The following is a 24907-nucleotide window of genomic DNA, read 5'->3' as shown; positions in this document are numbered from 1 at the left end:
GCATATGTGGTAGGAGTGGTAACACATATTGAAAACAGCTACCTCAAGGAAATTTCTAACCAGGCCTTGTTTCGGATGTTCAGCAAACTCTTAAGTGCTGTTCAACGCAGAGAGAATCCATTTTACATCCAACACGTCAGATCACATATGGAATTGCCCGGCCCTATCGTAGAGGGTAATAGGGTGGCAGATAGAGCAACCAATTCGGATGTAATGATAAATTTGGCCCCAGTTCCTGATACATTTGAGCAGGCACAAATTTCTCATAAATTCTTTCATCAAAGCGCTGAATCGCTCAGAAGAAATTTTAACTTATCTGTCACCCAGGCCAGGGGCATAGTGTCCACATGTTCTGATTGCCAGAAGGTCACTCCTGTTCCTCAGGAGGGGTCAACCCTAGGGGGCTGCACCCGCTGGACCTCTGGCAGACAGATGTGACACATGTACCACAATTCAGCCGCAACATGGGTTCTCCGGGCTCTTGGACCTCCGCGTCCTCATCCACCCAGCGCTTGCAATATCTTTGCCATTTAATAAACTCTTCGTCCACTTGGTCTCCTCCGACAGTCCCGTTCACCTACAGACCACACTGGTGACAGCTGAGAAAAGAATAACACAAGGTTCTCACTTGATGGGAAGATCTACAGAAATTTTTACAGTAGGGGCTTCAAGGTGCTTACTTTCTCACTCCTTTCCTTTACATGCCCCAGAGCAGCCAAACCACAGAAGAGTCTCTTCCAACGCCACTGCTGAGAAAGCTGTGTCTCGCAGCACACCCACACTGTGCTTGTGGGATGGCACACGCACGTGAGAGGAAGAAAAAAGTTTTGGGAGGAGACTGCCCTCAGAAATGGTTGTGCTGGGAACTCTAGCACTCAGGTGCTGCCTTTCTGAACAGAGCTGCTTTCTTTTGTGTAATTACATTTCGGCAACCTGCCAGAGTTCATAAACTTTCAAGCGCTCTTTTCAAACCTTTGGACTTCTAAATAGATTGTAAAAGTCCCAGGATGCTATGGTAACATCCCAATTGAAACCCACTACAGCAGTTAGCCTCTGTCTGCTCAACTTGGGCAGAGCCAAAGACTCGCAATGCAGAGAGAGGCTCAAGTCCTCAAGAAGGACAGAAGAGCTTGCCAGGACTCTGCTGTTTCCCTAGCAGGTGTCACCTTTGGTTACCATGCAAAGAGCTGAATGAGCTTACAGGATCCCTTCTCTACAGAAAACAAGGAACAAGGACCATTATTCCTTAACTTATGGCATTACTGCTTGCATTTTCTATTCAGAGGATGATGAAGAAAGAAAATCACTTCAAGGCTTATTCTGCTTCTTCAGGATGAACAATTTACACACAACTTCTCTTCCCAGTTACACGTGTGTCTAAGTCATTAAAACAGAGTTGAGCATCCTAAGCACAAATAAGGCAGTCTCAAATGCAAAGCTGCCATCAGAGACTATGTCTAGACTGACCAAAACATCTGTAGGGAGACACAGTGCAGAGGATCTGATGTCAACACCATGGGCATCCCCAGGTTTGTTTTCTCTTGGAACACGCTCTGGACTAGCTCTAGTCTAGTCCCATGGACAGAATGCTCATTTGCAGTAGGAATACACCTTCCAGTTTAGCTCCATCTGAAAGGAACGCAGGTCAAGACTGCTTCATGGTCTGAACCAAAGCACAGTAAGTAGGGATAAGCAGGAGTATTACAATTAGAGACTGTGGTACAATGGGTAACGAAGAACTGGCTCTAGTAATAGAAGATACTGAAATACAAAAGGCTTTAAAACCTACATCATTTCTGTTGTTAACTGACTCATCCACTCACAAAGCATCCCCAAATGACCAATCACACCCCAACACTACTGCTGAGAAACAGCAAAGTGAGGTTTACCTCACCTGGAAGGAGCCCTGAGAGGAAACACTTAAAACTCTAGGCAGCACTGGGGAAAAAAAATTCACTGCTGTATGAGTGTAGTTTAAGATCATTCTGTTCTTCACCTATTGGTTTAAGTGTACTACACTATTTGCAATATTCAGATGAATCACTGGACTGTTTCTGTAGCTATCCCTCTTGGAAGGTAGTGTAGGACCATTAGCATCCCTCAATTCAAAGCTGTTGTATCAAGTGCTTTTTAAAATTCCACAGATATTAGAACTTGGGACAATGAACTCAGCCTCAAGGAAATCATCTTTCTCTAATCAAATTATCTGTGCTTTTTAGGCACTTTCTCCAAAATGTGTTAGGAGTGTTAAGATACGAAACAGATGCTACAAGTTATTTTAATGACTGTCTTTAAGGATTTGAGTTTTTTAACAACCAGGCAAATAGAAAATCATTAACACAAAATTTTGGCAAGATTGTGGTGACATAACACTACAAACTCAGAGACTGGATTTTTTGAGATCCTTTCTATCTCACCTATTCAAGTTTACTTCAGCTGGAGGGTGTGAAAAGAGGGAAAGAAGTGACACCAATTTTAATTATGTGTTTTCAGAGTTCTTGGTATAGGCTCAGGAATCTCTGTATTCATAGCAGAGTTAATACAGGTGGTACAGAAATTATCCCATGTACTGGGATGAAGGAAATGAACCCCACCACCTGTGACACAGTTCAGAGCAGGCAGCAAACAAGCTTTTTTATGCTGCTTTGTTGCAAATCAAACCCTCTGAGACCAGTCTACAGATTCTGGAGTAGGAAAGGATTAAGGGAGTTGTTGTGCTTGCTTGTTATTACCCAGAAATCCTTTATCTTTTTTAGAGTCCCCCTCCCTCAATTTTTCCTATGCTAGGTCAGTAATTTAGCACCTCAAGGCTTCTAAATCACAAGTTAAAATGACTGTACTGAGTTATTAGCCTAGGATTTAAAAAAATTTAAAAAGGCAAACGGGGGGGTGGGAATCTGTAAAAACAGAAGCCTTTTGATCAGTGCAGCATCCTGCAGTTTGCTGTAACTCAAGCTGACCATTCTTATATAGCAGGCATTAAGGACTCCCCCTGCCAGGCAGGGTCCTATTAAAACACAATAGCTGTTTGAAAAGGGTAAGCAAGCTGATATGGATATAATAGGCCACATATTGGGGCCCCTTTCTACTGTGAAATAAAGCTTCTTAGAGTTATGAGCTGGGAAGCCTAGTATTCAGGAAGATGGGAAAGGGCACACAATGGAAGAGGGTAAATAGCCCTGCAAAAGCCCTCCAAGGTGCTTAAGTAAAGAAGCCTTCAGAGATAAGCATCTATCACCCATGGCTAGTTCTTTCAGTCTGATCGGGTGCTATTTCAGACTACCTGGTGTTTCAGCGAGTCTGGAAAGGTCTCGCCGGTATAAACAGAGATTTAGTTTTTACAGTAGAGACCTGTGCAAATTGGTCACCACAGAAACAGTTGCATGAACACCATTATACTCCAGTTGTTAGGGAGATCACTAAAGTAAACAAACTTTCGTGGAGAGAAAGGACTTCACCAACAAACTTATGAAGTTTATAGTGAAGACATTTTATTTCACACAGCACACGGTTTATATAGGGTTAGAGGTACATCTTATTGGCTAAAAGGGTCTCACCCCAACACCCTAGAACTTCTAATTGGTTAAAAGCCTATCTCTCACAAGTCCGGTGTTTGTATTATCTCATCCCGATGTTTTGAGGTCCATGTCCGGAGATCAGGAAGGCAGTTGAGATGTTCTCATGAAAACACTTGCAAGGAGTGACTGTCTCCTACCGGACAAACAGCAGGTGTGTGTCCTTGCAGGCTGAAGTATCAGCCTGATTCTCACGGAGCTAAAGCAGTTTGGATTGCTCAGAAATTAACTTTTTGCAAGCAATCTCACAACAATCACTGCAAGCTGCTACCCAGCTTCCCTCAAAAATCCCTGTCTTTTTCTCCCCAAATCTAAAATAAATACATAAATAATAAAACAATCCAGAAGTCTAACTACGCAAAAAAACCCTCCTAACTCTCCAGCTAATGGACTTAGTAATTTTTAAAACTGGTCCAAATTGATGTTTTTAAGCAAGAAAATTCTTTACTGAACTGTTCTATAACCCTCTACATTCTGAGGGTATGGGAGATTCAAGCCTTCAAGAAGGTTCATTATCATACAGCCCTGATCTCCTTTCTTTGGCTTCCTTTATTAACCAACAAGTATTTCTGCCCACCCTGTCATGCTGTGGAATTCATTCACTACAACCTATGGCAAAGGTGAGAAGATGGCACAAAGATGAAAAACACTATTAAAAACACAAGTAACACAGAGATTTCCTCTCATCTAACAACAGTTCCAAAAGTAGTCACAGAACTGACATCTGCTGGAGATGGATTTTGGTACCAAAATGTCAATGTCCACCAAAAGAGGAGTATGAACTTGAAAATTATTGAATAAGTGCACCCATCTTGATCTGTCAAGATGAAAGTGTGATGCCAAGTGAAGGCAAACAGACTCCTCCAAGTCAAGGCCAAAGCATAAGCACAAGACCTCTTTCACTCATTCAGTTGCCTTGGCAAGAACTGTTGCACATTCAAGACTGAGTAGCTTTCAATATTTTTATCATGGCAACAAATGAACCTTGCCAAAATTCCTTAATATAGACAAAGCTACATCATTTGACATTAATGCTAAGTCTGCATTTAGAGATTTCTTAGCTAATGTGCTCACTACAACTGCTTGGCTACGGTGCTGACCAGCCACAGTTTGTCTAATTCATTTGAAGATACACAATAGGATTACTTTTGTAGGACATGAGGTTACTGCAAGTCTCTAAAGCTAATGTATTCTGGGATCTGTATGGTTTCAATATGGCACAGCACAGAAAATCTCAGATTCTCTGAAGATTTCTAGAAACTAGACTTTTTGGGTTGGTTTTGTTTTTAAAGAAAAGAAAGATAAACCATGTTTTAAAATGCATTTTTCAGGCTTGCAAGACTTTCAGCAGTTTGCTATTCATGGAGATGCAGACATAGGGATTTTATCCAGTAAAGGATAAGGAATCCTGTTACAGAATTTTATCACATCCCATTGCTGCAGGCATTTGCTGACTTTTACAGCTCGGCATATCCAGTTTAGGAGAAATTTTACATTTGTTGGCCTTGTCCACATTGGAACACATATATTGTTAGCAAAGCAATTACAAAGACTCCTCAAGACTTTCTGTGACACAACATTTTGCAGCCTAGAAATAAATACAAAAATCCTTCCAACAACACAACACAAAGAAAGAAAGAAACAAACAAATATAACACCCAATAAAAAAACAACCCCAACTTCAATTCTGGTCCATCTTTCTTTACAGATATTTCTGGGAAAAATATAGTGTTCCTCAAACTTACACTACTTTATTCCAATTTAATAGAAAGTCTTACAAGCTTAGACAGATGGAAGCCAAGAACTCTGATCTTCTATATACATAAAGTAGCCTAGACCCAAGTCAAAGTGCTTCACTAAAACAAGAACTAAACCATGAGAGTTAGAAACAAAAACAGAGGTATAGCTCATGATGAAATTATCATGTGTCCAGCAGTGGTTCTCCTACAGCTTCAGACATCAAAAGCTTTATTGAAAGAAAAAGTATGTTAAAAAATATAGTCCTAACAGAAAATGATAAAACTATGCGTTGTAATTCTTAAGAATAATTTAAAACCCCCATGTATAATATGGAAAAAACCACTGATGTGTACCAAACTTTCTACTTTGTTAGGTTTTTCCAAAGCTGCTGTTCTCTTGTGGATTTCTACTTCTACTGTGAATTCCAGTTGCCAATTTCACATTACTAAATGAGTTTTCTTCAAAACATTTACAGAAGCTGCAGGAAATCCAATCCTTGCAACATGTGACTGAGCATGAAGTGAGATTACTGCTTCATATACACATTGCAGGTTGTATGTAAAAGCCTGTAAATAGTCCCCCTACATCTGCTGTGGATATAACAGTATTTATCTTTCTTGTCTTTTCCTATATATTCCAACAGTGACTCAGCAAGCACAGTTAAGTGGTGCTCCAGAATACTGGAGAAAGATGCTTGTCAAACAGTAATGTCAGCATTGAATACCTAATTTGCACCATGGTAAGCTCTGCTACAGACCTTTGCTCAGTGGAAGATGGACAGCATAAGATTGTCAGAGTTCACCAATTCTGACTTGAGGCCCTTTAACTTCTGCCAGGATACAAACAAGAACACATCAGAGATATGAGATAAAGAAATGCAAGATACTAAAAAAAAGCAGACTGATGGAGAAAATAAAACTAAACCAAAGACCCTGTGGCATCCCAAAAAGGATGTGATGAGCACTATGAAATACCTAACTGATGAAATGAATTATGGCAAAATAACCACAAAGTGAACATACAAAGAAGGCTCCTTAAAGATTTTCTTAGGATCAGCAATGACTTCCATATCTATTTTGTTGTACTGCCAAATGCAGACAGTGGGATGGACTGGGAATTAGAAAAACTTCACAAAAGCACAAAGCAAAGAAAAATTACTGCTCTATTAAATTCTAATCAAGGTCAGAGGAATCAATTTTCAGCAAATCCTAGGACTTTTTCCTTTCCCCTCTCTCCCTAAATTATCCAGACTTGTTTAATAATCACAGAATCATAGAATGGTTTAAATTGGAACAGACCTTAAAGATCACCTAGGGGTACCTTTCACTAGATCAGGTTACTCAGAGCTCCATCCAACCTGACCCTAAACATTTCCAGGGGTGGGGCATCCACAATTTCTCTGGACAACCAGTTCCAATGCCTCACCACCCTCACAGTAAAGAACTTTTTCCTAATATCTAAACTAAACCCACACTCCTTCACTCTGAAGCCATTCCCTTGTCTTGCCACTGCATGTCCTTGCAAAATTCCCTCTCCATCTTTCCTGTAGGCTCCCTTCAGATACTGGAAGGATGCAATAAAATCATTCAAAAGCCTTCTCTTTTTGAGGCTGAACAATCTCAAACCTCTGAGCCATTCCTCATGGGAGAGGTGGTCCATCCTTCTAATCACCTTGGTGGCCTCCTCTGGACTTGTTCCAACTGGTCAATGTCTTTCCTGTGCTGTGGATCCCAGAGCTGGATGCAGCATTCCAGTGGGATCTCACCAGGGTGGAAGTAGAGAGGCAGAATCCTCTCCCTTGACCTGCCAGCCTTGCTGCTTTTCAGGCAGCCCAGGACACAAAGGGGCTTCTGGACTGGGAGTGCACATTGCCAGGAGATGTCCAGCCTCTCATTCACCAACACTCCCAAGGCCTTCTTGGCAGGGCTACTTATGATGTACTCAGCTCCCAGCCTGTATAAATTCATATTTTGGAAGTTGCAAAAGTCTGATTTTAACTCTCAGCGGGGACCATGAATACATCTCCAAATTTGTACGAGTAACATCAGCAACTATGATGAAAAGAAATTTAAAAATTGGAAGAATAAACAGAATTATGCAATAATAATCACAAAATATTCCAAGTTGGAAAGGACCCACAAGAATCATCAAGTTCATCTCTTGGCCCTGCACAGGACCATCCCCAAGAGTCACACCATGTGCCTGAGAGTATTGTCCAAATGCTTCTTGAACACTGTCAGGCTTGGTGCTGTGACCACTGCCCTGGGGAGCCTCTTCCAGGGCCCAACCACCCTCTGGGGGAAGAACCCCTTTCCAGCATCCAACCTAAACCTCCCCTGACACATCTTCAGTAATAATTACAGGCTAAAACTAGCCAGAAGATAATACATTCAACTCTAGTCCAGAGAAAAAGCATAAAAACAGTTAACTCAGATGCATAAAGTCTAAATGTTTGTACCATTTGTCACATTACTGGACTTAGGCTTCTGGAAAATTTCAAACTTTTTTCCCCAATCTTATTAGCTATCAACACTGACTGTATGCAACTGGCTCTGCCTAAAGGGAGCTCAGCTTTATGGCAAATGTGTTGCATTTCAACCTTCAAGGCTGTAAGAACGCATACAAACATACCCAACTACATAAGATCTCCACAAAGGAGTTAGCCCACTTCTGTTGCAACTATTCTGACAAAGACCACAAATGTGATTTCTGTGATGTAAAGAAATAGGGAAGAAGTGGGCAAAGACTGCACTGCCACCCTACTGAATACACAGCAGGAGCATCATAATCCGATCATGCTGCACATGGAGGAGCAAGAGCAGAGTGCAGCCCAAGGCAGTGTAGAAGTTACCTATGGATAACTACCCTGTGCTGACAAGATGCTGATATTAAGTGCTAACACACATAGGCTATGGCAAATCCTTCAGGTTTTTCTGTCACTAAAACAGTATGGTAAGTTTTCTGAGTGGAGTAAATTACCACACACAGCATCAGTGGTAAATATCATCTTTCAGGTTCAATTCTATGTTACTCTTCTGCTATAAGTCTTTCAAGGCAGTCCTGCTTACCAAAGAGATTCCTTACATTTTAATCCCCCACTGTAATTCTTTGCAAGGGTTTGGATGCATCTGAGTACTCACTGACCTGTAAGATTCTCAAGTACGTGGGAAGAATATACTAAATTTTCTAATATGTTGGCAACATGTACAAACTACAGTGGGAATCAATGTGTTATTGCCATTAATATATGCATTTTTCCAGCTGTTTACTCAACAGCAGTCATCCCAATCAGCATATTTGTCAGGTTAGGACTTGTTGCAATGTTTGTTACAAAGAAACAACTCTGGGAAAAGTCAGGAATTCATAGGTCCTATCTGTCATAGGAAAATCCTAATGCTGTTTCTGCTGTCAAGCAATTCTGAAATAAAAACATCCCACTTCAGGTGACAGAACTACAGTTTTCAGACAAAATTCACATAATTTAAATCATAAATAAACTGATTTATTCACAATCCCCAGATCTCCCAAAGCTGTCATATAAAACACATACCTCATGCACAGTTGACAGGGGGTATTGAAATTCCATTTCTGATATGGGCTGCAGAAACTTAGATTACAAGGAAGACAGTTTGTTCTTCCAACAACTCTTCTTTGTACAGGTAAAACTGGAATGTAACAAAGGCTTTGTGTCCTTTAGCAACACTTAATGGAGAAATATGCAACTATTTGTAGGTTCCCCAGAAATATTTATCAACAAATTCAGTCCTGCAAATTCATGTACTTTGTGGAGAGACACTTCGAAAATGTCTTTCTCCTAACGACTTATTCATGTCAGCTGCAAAATCTGCTCCTCAGAGCTTCTGGCCCAAGTGCCATGTCTGAGTTCATATATGCATTCCCTCTCCACTGATAACCGAAGAGCAAAGGAGAGGCAGACAGCAGTCTTATGCAGTGCCCTAGGGATCACGGAATCCCAGGCAAAGCCTGTCAGGAACATCAAGCACATTATCCTAGCTGAGACTTTCAGCCCAGAGGGCTGCTCCACAGCTAGGTCACTGACAGCAGCCGCTCCACACTGATTACATGGCTCAGCGCAGTCCTGCATAGAGTCATAACTTTGTCCTTTTCTCTCCAAAGCAGAAGACATGTAGGAATCCTGAGAGTATGTGAGGAACTCCTGAAATGGGGTTTTCTTGTAATTGCTCGTAAGATTGTATCAGAGATAATATTAGCGTTTTATATAATACCCTAAAAGTGTTGTTACCTTCCAGATGCTACTGATTTGGCCAAAACACACAGAACTAAAGCTAAAAAATCCCCAACATCCAACACCTCTCTCCCAAACAGTTGTACTGAGAAATTCTAATGAATGGCTTCATCTCTCTGAAAGGGAATCCGGCACAACTTGTCAAAGCCCTAAGGACCTTCTCACTACTGTTTTTGGTGTTTATACTATAATTGTACAAAGCACAGAGATGACATTCTACAATGCTCGATGCTGTAAAGTACAAGCAGTACAATATCACTTCTGTCTTGAAGAACTTACACTATCCTTGCAAACAAGACAAAACAAGTTACTCTGAAAAGGGGAAAGATGCAGACCAGATGACAGCAAGATAAGGTCTACATACACAGATGCAAAGAAAAAAGAAAATTGATGGCTCTAAGCTAGCTCTGAGAATCTCTCCTCTTTATAAGCAGATAATTCAGCTTATTTCCAGTTGCCAATTAAGGTTGTCTTCAGTGAGCGGCTTAGCTCTCATGGGCATCCCATCTGTCTTGTTCCTAGCCCTTCCCCCCACCCTCCTTCCCCAAGGGTACTGAGACTTTTTCAAAGAGAAGGACATGGTTTACTACACAGATTTATTTCAGTAATGTTGTACAGCAATAAATGACTGAAAAAGCAAAAAGTTTTTCTGATACCAAAGCCTGAGTCTTTGCCAGAGAAAGCCAAGGGAGCAGTATTGTATTTGTCCCTAATGAAAGAGTTGAACAAATTGTTCCAGCCAATCCAGACAGCAAGAGAAAATGAGGTACTTTAATTGCTAGAAGTTGATACTACTCATCATGATATCTTCCTACCTAAGGATGCCAAACTACATAGCACTGACAGTCCTGTTACTCTGAACAAAGCAAATTTCCTTTTGTAAAATAGGGCTCTACGCAGCGCAGAGTTGGTATTTTGAATTGCCAGGCACACAGCAGATCTTAAAGCAGTATCAGACCCCCAACCCCCTCAAACACACACACCACAGATGCCTTCTCAGATAAATACTGTTAAATTGTCACACAAGATCCAGCAGGGGCATTACAGTAAGAGTCAGCAGAAACACCCTTTACAGAAAAAGGGGATCTCAGACATCAGTTTGCAGAGTCCAATGGAAGTAGTGCTGCATCTCTAAGCTAAAAGCAAGATGTCTTTCTCAGTCATGCTCCAGCTGCCAGGCAGTCAGGAGACATTTCACCAGAAAGAAAAGAAAAGAAGTGTTTCAGGATAAGAATACACACTCAAAAAAATTCCTTTCCTGTGTCTCCAGTTCACTTGTGTTTAGTTTATCAAAGAAACAATAAAAGTGATAGGAAACAGAGTTTCCTGAGTAAGGTAAGTTATCACTGGTTATTATTTCTGAGCTTTCCAAAGAGTCTTGAACAGAGTAGCACATCTACCTGTATGCCGAATGAAAAAGTTTCAGGCAAAGGGTTAACCTATAAGAAAAGCAAAATTTACTAGCAGGAAGTACCCTGTCAATTTTTTATTTTGGCTGCTTATTCCAGCTGAAACAAAAACAAGACACACAGACCCCCTTTAAGATCCCAGGAAATATAAAGCGGGATGCCAAGCACATTCCCTCTGTTTGATCAAATGCATTAACATGGGGAACGTGTTTTCCTTCAGTATAGGAAAGATCAAGAAAATAGGATGATAAAAAATGCATAGGAGGGACATGTCCTTTTAACGTATGTTGGCACAGACATTAGGCTGGAAGACCTAAAGCAGCATTAGTGTGTAATTACACAGAGGGCTTTCAAGAGTCTGTATTTCATGGAAATTCAAAAGCAGAGCAGAGATTTTTCAGGCTTGTAATGAACAAATGCCAGTAGCATTTCAGCATACCCATAAAATAAAGATCAGTCCTAGGAGAGGCATAATTTCACTTGTTTAGCTAAAAGATGTGGATTAATTGGCAAAAGGGTGATTGATCCCTATTCCTGTAAGGGTCAGGAGTGAGTCAGATAAGAGGAGCCTGAAGGTACACCCAGGATTGAAAGCAGATGTCCACATGATTAGGACAAATGAACAATGGAATGAAGGGGCGGGGGGAAACCTATCCTTGAAGGCTTAAACCATCCTGGAAGGAAAAATGTAGATATGAAAGTCAGCACTCTGCAATCAGCAATCCAGTGCTAGGCAGTGGATAGCAGTGAAATACATACCCAATTTTATTTCTTAGAAAAAACTGGAAACCCTCATTGCCAGCAAAACAATTACTGCTTGGTCCATATAGAGCAACGTGATCATGTAATTTTCAGTTCTGAAATTTCACTCAGGTTAGCTAAACCCCAACAAAATTTTCTTCATTACCCATGCCCATACAACAGAAGTATGTAAGAAGATGACTTGAAGTAACTCATGGTAAGGTGGGGTATTGCAATGCATGATGGAAAGCCCATGGCTGATCTTCAGAGGTTAATCCAGGAGGAGAGGTCCATGGAACACCACTCTCTTGAAAAGTGTGCCCTCTGAGAGGAGTTTGGAGAATACACAACACCTGCCTTGACAGACTAACATCATAATTTCTGAAAAGTTACATAAGTCATTATTTCACCCCATACACACTTGAAAAAGAAAAAAAAAGAAAAAAAAAGAAGAAAGAAAAAAGTTACTTGCTTGGGCCTGCCTGCTAGCTTTGTAAACCCTGGGCTTGGTCTCCAGTTTGAAGTGAGCATAAATAGAGAAAGGACAATGTTAAAAACTGGATGCCCTAATACCAAATCCTTTCATCTCAAATCATTGCAGCATACTTCAAAACATGCACTTTCTAATCGTCTTTCTTAGAAAAACTTGGACCAAGAAAACCACTGGTAGAGTACCCACAAATCTTCTGAAATCTCACAAGTTATCTCTCAGTCTGAAGATGCTGAGATTACAGAACAAGCTTATTTGCTTGGGAGAGCTGCGTAAACTTCAAAGTACAGCCTGAACAAATGTTGACAGTGGAATGGATGAACAGAAATCTGTTGGGCAGTGGGGGCTCACCACTAAGCCCTGGGAGCCTGAACATAAGACACTTCCATAATGGGAAACTTTGCATTCTGAATCTACCTACAGCCATATTGTCTGTCATTTATTCTCCACTTCTAATGAAGAATCCCACATTTCAAATCTTCACAGCGCTCAAAATTACTAAGCCTGTTTGTGCTTTGGTACAGGGACACAGTTTGCTCTGCTAAACTCCAGACATATTATAAGAGGAAAAAAAAGGAAAGAAAAAAGATAGTGACTAGTTCTATATTATAGAAAGAATGAACATGCTGCCTCTTCCCATCTTTCATGAAATCAGAAACTTCACAAAACACTCGCCATGAACAAAAAGCCACCGTAAAAAATCGTATCTTTGAAAATAGATGGGAAAAACAAGATCTCCAGCACCTAATCAGAGGGTTGTGCTCTGTGGTGAGAGTTTTGTTTATTACAGTGGTCTCGAACTACTATTTATTCTTTCAAAGGTGGAAAAGGAACAGGAAGTAAAAAGAAGGTGGTCACCACATCAAGATGAAGAAACACTACAGAGAAGCAATGTGAACAGTTTCACTGCATGGAAGACCTCTTGCTCACCACTTAATTTTTTAAGTATATGTGATTATAAGTCTAGAAAAGTCTCCAAAGTGTCAGCTTGAAATTAGATGCACACTAAATCCAATCTGGAGAGATGCCTGCATGACAATGGCAGTTGGGTATTTCAGAGCCACCTTGCCTTCAACTCTGGTTAAGAAATCCTTGTTGTTGGGTGGAGGTCATAGTAGTCATGCTCCTTATCTTTCTCAAGCTCTTGTTTACTATTTGCTCAGCTAACTAATGTCAGTATTACTTTCTGTGGAGAGAAGGCACACAGCTTTTGCCTCAAGAATCTTTTTGCTAATTAGTAGGAAGAGGTTATCTGTGTCCATGTTCAGTATTGAAGGACTTATGCTGGTTTTAAGGGAGGAAGAGGCATTCTATTACAGCATTCAACAGGGACTATGGTCACACAAGGAGACAAATAGTTCAAATTCAGACTCAAAAAAAGGAAGCATGAGTGCTACTGAAATCAGAAGTAGTCTCTGCTTTTGATACTAATAGTCCTGATTAAGCCAAGTAGAATTTGATTTTCTATCAAAATGTTTTCAAAAGCTCTGTTCCCCAAAGTGAGTGTTTTACATGAATGTTTGCAATAGTAAAGGTCCTGAACTGTACAAAATGCATGCACATTTCCGAAACATGCTCAGGCAGCCCTTGGCTAACCCAGTGAAATCCAGCATTTACAACATAATCAGCATGTGTCCAGCTCCATTCTCCATGTACCCTGTCTTTTTCCAAATGCCCCCCTCAGGCTGGTCCTATTGGCAGCATCCTGATGTACTTACTATTCAGTGAAGAACCTGGCAATGCCATACTGACTAATATCTTCTCTGTTCTCCAGCAGCTGGCTCACTGCATCCTCCATGTACGTAAGGACATGTCTTTGAGCTGCAAATAAAAGACAGTAGGAGACAGAAGTTAGAATGCAAGAGGCCTGCAAAGCCCAGAGCCAGACAAGCCCAGTTGTGCTGGGCTTTACACAACAAGCCAACAAGCATTTGCTCCTCCAATTAGAGAGCAGAGGTTTCTTTCTCTCAGATATGGATAGCAAATTCTTGACCTAAATGCTGCTTTCCTTTCTGGCTACACAGTTACTCATTAACAGTGCTGACCCTGAGATTCTGAAATTGAAGGGAGAGGATAAGAAGTGCAATTGCTTCACTGAAAAATACGCACTCAGGAGGAGTTCCTGATTGCTGTTCTGAGTCACAGATATCTTTACTATACAGATCACCAATGTCATTTTGACGGGGCTGTTGCAGATCTTTGGGTGTTCCTTGCCCTTCTCTCTTTACCAAAGCCAAGTAGCTCTAAGGTTGTTCTGTACAGGTTTTTTCCTAAAGGTGCAAATAAAAGTCCATCTGTTTCCAAACAAGCAATGAATGTGGCAGGTGGGGAACAGGTCTCAGTGCCAAGAGAGATTTATATTGCTCAACAGTCAGTCTCAAATAACTGCCTAGGCCAAACACGACGGAATTTTAGAAGTGGTGGATCTGCCAGTACCCAGTCACAGAATGTCACTCACTTCATGAGACTGCTGAGTAAAGACAGTCTGGTAAAACACAAACCGTTTTGCTGCTTCTACAGGGGGCAGACTGTACAAATCAAGCATTTGCCAGGGAGGAAGCAGCACAGTTTTGCCACTAAGGCCCTTTGATGTTTTTGGCTAGAAACCAAGTTGGAGCAACAAAGAGCTGAGTCTGAGGTGATGTGCCGGCACCAAGCAGCAGACTTTCCAAATCTACAAGTTCAACAATCAGAAGGCAAGTTACAACGAACGCAGGAAAATCATTCCTAACCTGGAAAGCACACAAACCCTGTTCCCAAAGCACACACCTCCATTCTAAACATGTATTCTACTGCATCTTTGCAAGTAGTGTCGTGTCCTAAAAACAGTAGGAGAAAACCCTGAGGGAATATAGGAAAGGCAAGGGCTGTTCTTGCTCCTTGACAATCTGCTCCAGACTTGGCAGCATCATCCCTTCACCAGCAACTGGCCAGCCTGAGACCCACATCAATATTCTTCAAACCATTTTAATTTGTGCTTAATATCCTGGTAAGCATCAAGGCTGTGCCACTTGATACACAGCACGGAAGTCCCTTTCATCTTAGTGTGGGGCAGGTGGACTTCAAGAGAGACCCGGAAATGATTATACCCAGTGGATACAGTGATTAAAAGTATGTATGAATATTGATTGCTATCAGGGGATTTCTCTGCCTGGAACACTTTTCAGGACAATGGTAAAATTGGTTAAGCACACCCTGGAAAATACCTTGTGGCTGATAGCAAAATGGTGAGCCAAAGGTTTAAAGATATTATCTGGCACTAAAAGATATAGGGTGTAACTTTATTTAATTATTTTAATGTGAAAGAATAAATTTAATTTATGTGAGTGATTAAAGAAAAATAGCTCTGCACACCTGTGTCCCCTGAGGGAAGAACGAGTCATGCAGCTCAGTCACAGGCTCAAGATAGCAGCAATGGGTAACTTGACTTCAGCCCACTCATCCTCCCTCCTCCTTGGAACCGTGTTCCCAGGCCCCTCTTGAACCGTCAGCGGCACCAGTTAAGCCAGGAAATGGTACTAGCAGACAGGCTCCCACTCAGCCTGCAATAAACCTCTGCTCATCTGAAAAACCATTCTCAAAACTTTGTGGGGAAATGTACACTTAACAGCCCCTATCCATGAATGGTATTTCTGTTATTTTGCTTCTTTAGAGTCATAAACCTCTCCTCTGAAAACCTGTGGGAACAGACAGGCACGGTCCCACAGTGCTACACAGCACCATGTGGCTGACCTCTATAACAAATACCTTTGAATCTGCTCCTGAAGAATAACTTTCAACATACAATTTTTAGATGTTTCTATCACATTTCAAAACATAAACAAATATATATAAGTCACTATTAAATACAGTTGCTGGTAAACTTTTGTTAAGCTTTTTGCTGCACAGCCTAAGGATCCTGGCAAAGAGCCTCTCTCCCTACTTTCCAAAAGGTGGGTAGAGGTGTGGAGGAGGGAAGAAATCTGTGAACAGAGAAGCTGAAAGAAAATTGCACTTGCAAACTTCTTGAGAAGTTGAAGTCCCCCTCTTTGCCTCTTAGGCTGCTGTGCTCTTTTCCAGGTAGCACAGTTCACACTGCCAAACCAAATTCCAGCTCTGGCTTCCTGTGTACTGCCTGCCCAGTTCCATGGAATGATGTAAGTAGTATGTTCTGTAACCCAACTAACTCTACCATACACAGAAAAGTCATAGAACAAAGTGTAATTTGCAGGCAGGTTTTAGCAGGCCAGAAAGGCAAAATAAGTGCCTAGAGTGTAGTTATAGCAAAAAAGTAGTTCCTTAATTTATACCAATGGTACTTTCCATAACAAACACTGGAACCATACAGGAACATTAACTATTTATGCAATAGTCAAAAATCTGTGGGGTTCTGTGCAGAATAAATGAGACAGTTCATACATTTTAATGCCTTTTGAAAATTCAGGAATAATGATGTATTGGTACACATATTGCTCAAATAGTTGAGGCCCACTTTGCAATAATAAGGCAGCAAGTCCAAACAGAATGTTAAGCTCAAATAATCACGCAACTGTGCTCTTACAGCTTGTTGTCTCTACTAGTTTTCTTCCTAACAGAACTCCACCACACTGCAGCTTCCACACAGGAGGTAATACATCAGGGCATCATTCTCAGAATTCATGTGTTTATGTCTTATTGTAACAAAAGCTCCCTATTTGTACAAAACTTTCCAATGCAACCCCTATTCTGCAAACTCTACTCTGAAATCCCAGGGAACTACTGTCAGTCAGTAAGAGTGCCTGCACACTAGTTTGGTAGGTGCTACTCTCTGCTCTCAGATTTAAAAATTAACAGGCAGCTTTCACAGAGGCATCTGACAGAAAAAGTTCACAGAGGAGTTTTCAGGCAGCCCATAACCTGATGTTAGGTAAATTCCTTTGAGCAGAATATCTTAATCTTACCACTAAACCGCTAGCAGTGATGTTACACCTGGAGCCTCTGTCCAATCAGTAGCAACATACATAGTCCAGTTTTGCCAACACTGGCTCCTGCACCACTTATGAAATGGCCTCTGATGGCATTACCACCACACTCATGTCCTCACACCCCACCAACACTCACAAGCCCAATGTTTAAAATTAATTTTGAAATTAGTATACTTTTGGCTGAGAACCACATTCAGGACTGAGCAGTAACTGTTCAATTCAAGCATGGCCAGACCAAGTCATACAAATCTCCTCAAGATTACAAGTAAAAGGCACAATGAGGATTACATCTGTAGTCAATCCATAATCTTTATGGATTTATCTACAACAGATTAGACAATCACAACTAATTCCATTAAGCCATAACCACACTAAATATTTTTGCTTGTGCATTTAAAATAGCAAAAATAGTCTTTTTATAAGCCATCAAATTACTTGTTTCAATCTTCTCATGAGAAAAAACAATCCACTAATTCACAGGTTTGATTACAAATGTTGTAAGAACAAGTATGGATACTTAGAAAGTCTTGAAGGAAAATTTAATGCAAATAATATGACTGCATGAAATAGAATATATGCAATGAAATTCTCAAAGCCAGAAATTCAGAAGGAAGGAAGGAAATACATGTCAACTTTAACTCATGATACTGTGAATATGTAATGGCTTTATCATCAGCAGTACTCAGGAATGGAAAGAATTAAGTCTTTGGATTGCCACAGTACTGGTTGCATGAGTTACATGATACCTGTTCCAGCACACATTGGCAACTCCATCAGGTTAACCCATACTGGCTTTGCATATTAGTATCCCAGGGTGAAAACATAGATACAACACCCCACTGCTACATGGATAAGTAGCTTCTTCCAACAAGATTGAGTTTCCCAAAGGCAGAGAAGGAAAAGTGAAGATTAGTGTGCCAGCAAGCCCACTTACCACAAACTGATGCTGCCTGTCATACTTGAAAGGAATAGCGAACATGGGATGACCAAAAGATGCAATTAAAAATCACAGCAGATGCTGCAAATTAAAAATAAAGTGCACCAAATAACCTGAAGAAAAAGTATGATTGAAATAAATTGGTATCAGATAGTAAAAGACATATCAACTTGTTTAATGAAGCAGCAAAACAGAGCCCTGCAGCTTATTTATTTATAAAATTATTATCATACTATTATTATATTACTGCTTAACTCTTCATAAGAGATGACTACTGGAACAGGAGCTGTCTATCAAAGCAATCTGCTCTGTCTGCACACAAGAGGGCTTTCAGGGTTGGTATTTTTTATGGTGGGTGGGTTAATTCCTGGCATAGCTGAATGTGCCGAAAAATCAGGAGTGGGAATTCCTGGATAACAAGACCAGCTTTTATTACTTATTTGCCTTCTCATCAACTGAAGTGCTGAAAATACATACTACTCGATGCAATTAACATTATGATTCATTTCAGTTATCAGAAGCTCAAGAGCATAACAAGCTTTAATGTAACTGGAACATTTCTGGCATTTTTCAGTCTCTGAGAGTATAAACAATGGCTAAATTACCTTTCAGATTTTACTCTAAGTTGGAGCTTAACTAAGGAGTCTACTGTATTACACGCATTGGAAAGACACATCGACAGTAACACAAAATGAATTTCATGCAAATATTACCAAAACAATAATGATGCAAGAGAGAAATAGTAAAGAAACAAACTGCAAGAACAAAATCATGTCAACTCTGGAAGTTTTTCCAGCATTCATGGTCTTTCGAGATGCTCTTTTTAATATTTTCAGATATAATTAGGGACTTAATTCTTCAGATATCTCTAAGACATGGCCTGAGCAAGAGAAGTATGTAAACAAAATAATCAGCCTAAAAGCTACATCACTGTGCAGCTGTAATTCCTTCCAGCTTTGCACAGCTTCACAATGTACTTTCCTATTATCCCTGAAAAACAAAATCTCTTTTGAAGGACAGAACCTTGTCATATCTCTGGCAGCCATACCAGAGATAACACTACAATGTGAGACACACACTGTTACTCAGGAACACATGCCAAGTGGCCACACTTATACCATATTTCGTATGTTAACAACTATACCATATTTCGTATGTTAACAGTTTCAAAACCATTTTCAACAAAAAAATCAAGAAATGTTTCCGTTCATAACTTAATCTTGACCATAACTAAACATTTATTCCAAACAATCAGCATATTAGTCACAAACTATGACATTGTACTCTTTCAGTTTGTGCTCCTGGCACTGCACAAAGACTGACTTAACTGCCCAAGTCCTTCCAGCAGACTGCCCCCTGCAAATGCCACACAGCTGCTAGAAATCACCTCACCAAAGCAAATCTTGAGCTGTATTTTTTTTGTTTGGGCTTATTTTTAATCTAAACTTAGGCAGTGTTAACTATCAACATTGTAGAAATAATGGTCATTGCAGCTTGTTATAAGGAATTAAGTAGCCTAATGGTTCCCTACCTATTCATACCCAAGAGGACACATTCAGGACTGTGCACTCTCCAGTTCTGGAACTCGACGTGGATCAGATTTCACCTGGACCTTTCAAGTTAAGGTGGAAGTCCTGTGGTGCAACAGCAGGTCTGGGGATGAAAACTCCATCTTTTGGAGAAACTATTAGACCGAGTACAAGAAGATTCAAATTTAACTAACATTTCTATAAGCAAACTCTTACACATCAGTGGGGAAATAATTCATCTTCCACATTACAGTTCTCCTATCTGTACAAGAGAGCAAGACAAAAGTAAAAAGGTATTCTCTTATCTTTTTATTTAGACCTTGAGTTCCTTCAGCCAGAGTGCTTTCTGGAAGCCCATCACACATGCAGACTAAGAGGAGACTCAGCACCAGCTGAGATGCCTGGATAACAATGCAGCCTATACATTGATTATGCTGTTAAAGAAAACAATCGGACGTTCCAGCTCAATTTTTCTTAAGACTGTTCAGAAGAAGAGTAACCCTCAGCATCTGTAAAGTTTCTACACAACTATGTTCTCTGTTGGGAGCTACTCAATTTTGTAAATGCACAGATGCTCTTCCTAATCATGAAGCCTGAGACCTATGAGAGATGAGAAAACACAATCATGTTTCTGGGACTTAATAGCTCCATGCTTTACTGATAAGGACTTCCCTAGGAGAGTATTTGCATTCTTATATGCCTCATACTGGCAAAGGAAGAAAAGAAAACACATCCTGGAGCTGGGTAGTAGCAGGGAGGAGAATATAGAGAAAAATAGATGTTCAGAAATTCGCAGTACTCTATTGCTTTTTCTCCATAACAAAAAGGGAGTGGGGCAGGAATACAATTTGAAGCTTCAGAAGACAGCTGCATGAGTAGAACAATACACTGAGTGCTCCACTGCCTGCTGTAAATAACTGAGCAATCACCAGTTATTAAGCCATAATGAGGAAGGCATGAAAAAGTGTCTCAAATATGTCTCATTTTGCCTACTGTAGCTGCAGTCTCATCCATCAAATGGGAAGCACATTTTCATCACTATGCCCAAACAATAAATGTTTATTCAGTGAAAATACTGTTTAAATGTTACAACATCATCTTCACAGTAGCCTTTCTGCCACCTCTGCTTGTCTCCTTTCCTATTCACTGAGTAGTGGTTATCTCTTTTCTTCTACTTACTGTTTCATAATCATTGTGGCATGAGACATGTTGCCCTGATTTTTATTTTCCAGGAACTCTGGAAAGCATACCAAAGATTTGTAATATGCTTCATCTTAAATGAATGCTTAATTCTCTCCCTCTTCACTTCTATTTTAACTCACAGCTGCTTTTATTTCACTCTTAGCATTCTACCTGGATGTGGAAGAATCATCTCAAATAGAGGGAAAAAAGGGGGGGAAGAGGCGGGGGGGGATAATGCAGCAAGTAGCATGTTAGGTTATTTGTCTGCTCAGTTGATGTGTTGGCGTGTTTCTGACATGGAAAAAGGGAAAAAGAGGTTAGGTGAAGCTTGGCCATGACAGGGCAAAAAGTGCCATCTGATCTGGTAGATAGAGAATAACCTATGTGGCAGCCTAGGGTAACAGAACTTCAGAATGAAATTATAGAAAGTTATCACGATTGCTTACAATCCCACTTCAGACAACTCTATTAACAAGGCTTCGAAGCACACAACAGAACAAATTCGAGTAATGATTTCAGAATGCCAGGTCCATGTAGAAAACATAAAAGCAACTTAGAAAAACACATAGGGAGGTGTGTTTATTTGTAGGGGAGAAGCAGTTTGGGTTTTGCTTTTTTTCTTTTTTAACTACTTTCCTGCTGCTAATACAACAATGCTTTTCTTGGGATCTGTGAGCAGTTTGGAAAGTTACAAAGTCTCACAATAACAAAAACATCGTTATTGGGAATATTTACAGCTAATAAGAATGTCATCAGATAGCAGACACTTTCCCCTCTAATAGACAACAGATACTGCAATCTAAACAGAAAATCATACTAAGTGATGAACAGAACAGACTCATATGTAAGTTATTCCTCAATCTAACATGGCCACACGTGTCTTTTTCTGACCCCAATGTCAGAATAATTCAGAAGGTTGTACAAAATGGAAAGGGAATTCCCAATCAGCATGTGGAGCAAAGATAAAAAGGAGGCTCACTTCAGGTGACTAGTAAAGCTGCTTGCACCTGACAGTCTTGCACATCTCTTAGAAGTCTCATGTTTCAACTTCAGATGTGAAACAGAAAACTGGCTTATTCTCACACTTTAAGTATTTTTAACCTGCTTCCTAGACCATTTTGAGTGATTCAGTCATTACTGACAAGTTTCACACAAGCAAAAGTTAAAAGTTAAATGCCTATTTCATTAAAAACAATTAAACGAACCTAAAGCCAACTTAGCTCATTAAAAAAAAAAAGAAAAAAGCAATTTTGCAAGTTTCAACCTAGAGCAACTCTGGAAAAGTTATGAACGTCTCTATTAACATGTAGGTTGAAATGCTGATGGAGTGTGATAGAGTAGCACAAAACCAAAGGGTGTATCTGGATGAAACTGCCATGCTGCTCCCAAACACCTGAACCAGCTCCAGAACTGAAATCAGTAGTAAGAGCTTCACCAAAGTGAGCCTGATGAGAATCACCCTGAACTGAGCACTAAACAAACCTATTTCTATCTTGAGTTTCCTTGGCACAGAACAGCTTTGCAGTTCTGTAGTATGTACCAAGTACCCTGGCAGCAGCCCAGCAGTAACAGTACAGTGAGGTTCTACTTCAAGGCAAATCAGATCCCTCACTCCTTTGCTTAAATAGTTCCTTTCTCCTTAGTGCTATGATATGCTTTGAAAGAGAGTGGGACCCCTCCTCTTTGGCACTATTGCTAAGCTAAACAAACCAAGCCCTTTCAATCTGGCCCCTGCATGGCAGGTTTTCCATTTACTGGAAGCCAGCAGTGTTTCTCTGCGCTTGTTTCATTTTGACTTACCAAAGACAGCAAAATCATGATGGAATGGGTATTACAAACCAATCCATTCCATTTTTAACTGGTTCTTGTACAAGACAGCCACAGTTCATTATGTATACCTTTACAATAGTTATTATCAAGCAGCCTCTTGGGCCTAGAAAGTAACAGCTGAAGAGTTTCACTTCAAAAATACTCTCTTGAACACATTCCAAATGCTTACTACTTGTAAATCATCTCCTCATTAGCAATTAAATGAAGTCATGTTGACTTTATTCCATCCTAATTATTTTTATTTGACACAATAACACTGAATCACTTTGCTCCTTAGTTTCCTGGAATATCAGACAGTTTAAAAGGATGAAGTTTTCAACAGAGCAGCTGCTTCACAACTTAAAAGATTTCCATTTTATGTGGGAAATACCACCTTATTTCAGAACAAAAGCTGACATTCAAACCATCTCCCAACATACGAACCCGTCCCTTGCTATGTTGGGAAAGGCCCATAGGAGCGGGATGCTCACGCAGCCCTGCGAGCAGAGCAGGCTGGCAGTGCATGCGATGAGGCTCCGTGTGTCCCAGGGCAGCCGGGCGCTGCTTGCTCCCGCTCACACCGTGCGATGGGGCAGGGCAGGACCCCGAAGCGCTCCGGCGCCGCTTTCACAGGGGCCACACCTCGAGCACCGCAGGGAAGCGCCCTGTGCCCGAGCGCTACACAGCCCTCCCACCCCCGGGAGCTCCCGGACAAGCAGCGGCCCACAGCGTCGCCCTGGATCCCCCGGGGCCGCTCACTCTCCGGCCGAGAAGGCGGACACGGCCCCACTGTGACCCTCCCCAGCCCGGGGCCGCTCGCCGCAGCCGCCAGGAAGGCCGGGCCGCAGCACGGCCAGGCCAGAGAGCCCTCAGGGTGCTGTCCCGCCCCGCCCCGCTCCTCACCCAGGTACTCGGGCCCGGGCAGCGAGAGCCGCTCGGGGCTCATCCTCCTCCTCCTCCTCCTCCTCCTCCTCCTCCTCCTCCTCTTCCTCTTCCTCTTCCTCTTCCTCTTCCTCCTCCTCCTCCTCCTCCTCCTCCTCCTCCTCCTCCTCCTCCTCCTTCTCCTCCTCCCGCCGCCGCTGCTTCCCGGCTTCCACCCGTTTCCAAGGCGCCCGACGCTCCCGGCGCTGCTCGGCCGCTCGCTCCGGCTGGGAACACGCCCCTCGCCGCCACGTTCCGCGCCCAGGCCCGCCCGGCCCCCGCCCGCCACCAGCGCGGGCCGCCTGCGCGGGGCTGGCACGGCCGAGCTGGGCACACTGCCCGGGGCTGGCATGGGCTAGCTGGGCACACCGGGCGGAAAGGGGCATGGGCGAGCTGGGCACACCGGGAGGGGCTGGCATGGGCGAGTTGGGCACACCGGGCGGGGCTGGCACGGCCGAGCTGGGCACACCGGGCGGGAAGGGGCATGGGCGAGCTGGGCACACCGGACGAGAAGGGGCAGGTGTCTACAGCCGGGGCTAATAGTGCTACAGATGTGGGGGAAAGACCCTAATTTGGGAATCGCAGAATATGCTGAGTAGGAAGGGACCCACAAGGATCATCAAGTCCAACTCCTGGCCCTGCACAGGACACCCCAAAATCACCCCATGTGCCTGAGAGGGTTGTCCAAATGCTTCGTAGCTCAGCCGGGCTTGGCGCTGTGCCCGCGTCCCTGGATTAATGAGGTTAATGAAGGACACTGTGTAGCAGCCTTGCCTCAGAGAGCAGTGACTGAAGAGGTGACAGCTGTGTCATTTCTGACCGTGCCACCCCTGTGCGGGCATTTTTGCAACCTTTGTGCTCAGGAGAGGAAGTTTATGGGGAACATCAGGAACTGTCCCTTCTGTACGTACAAGTAAGAATGAGCAGAAAAGTCCTGAACCGTGGCTCTTTTCTATTCTTTTCTGGGAGCTTCTCTGGGAATGGCCATTCTCCCAGGGAGGTAGGAGTGGCAGAGCTCTCCCTGTGGCTGGAAGCAAGTCCGCTGGGCTCCTCTTCCCCAAAAGCTGATGGGGCTAAAATTTCCAAATTACTTTGCAGTTTCTTCCCTTGCCGTTAGAAAAATACCAGCCCACGATGTAATCCTGGGAGTTTAAAAAAAAATACTGGAAGTATTGTCAATGGTTTTAATGACAAATGCAGAAGAACAGAAATTAAATGAACCACTTGTACATGCATAACCTGCCTTTATTGCACTTGAGGAAAGAGCTGAAGGTGGCTATTCACAACTCAACGTTAATATATACTCCAAGCAGCCACAATTAAAAGGGGCAAACAAGATGTTACAATTTAACTATTAACATCCC

General features: G+C 41.8%; 1 protein-coding gene across 4 annotated transcripts in view; it reads right to left on the bottom strand.

The window, feature by feature from the left end:
• Window positions 1–23589, bottom strand: part of CSTPP1 (centriolar satellite-associated tubulin polyglutamylase complex regulator 1) — a 92431-nt gene extending 68842 nt beyond the window's left edge. For 3 of the 4 annotated variants that reach the window (XR_011698083.1, XM_071558515.1, XM_071558518.1), the window contains exons 1-2: window positions 23526–23589; window positions 13941–14043 (exon numbers count right to left, since the gene is read on the bottom strand). Coding sequence is in view for 3 of the 4 variants with exons in the window: in XM_071558515.1 (XP_071414616.1) it covers window positions 13941–14043; window positions 23526–23568 (146 nt within the window). In the remaining variant the exon portion in view is untranslated. Of the gene's footprint in view, window positions 1–13940; window positions 14044–18099; window positions 18180–23525 lie in introns of those variants that run through there. The other variant, XM_071558516.1, reaches the window with a different exon arrangement.
• Window positions 23590–24907: the final 1318 nt, after the last annotated feature.

The sequence above is a fragment of the Pithys albifrons genome, chromosome 6 (assembly GCF_047495875.1).
Source record: "Pithys albifrons albifrons isolate INPA30051 chromosome 6, PitAlb_v1, whole genome shotgun sequence".
Taxonomy (NCBI): Eukaryota; Metazoa; Chordata; class Aves; order Passeriformes; family Thamnophilidae; genus Pithys; species Pithys albifrons.
This window is presented reverse-complemented; position numbering and strand designations above follow the sequence as displayed.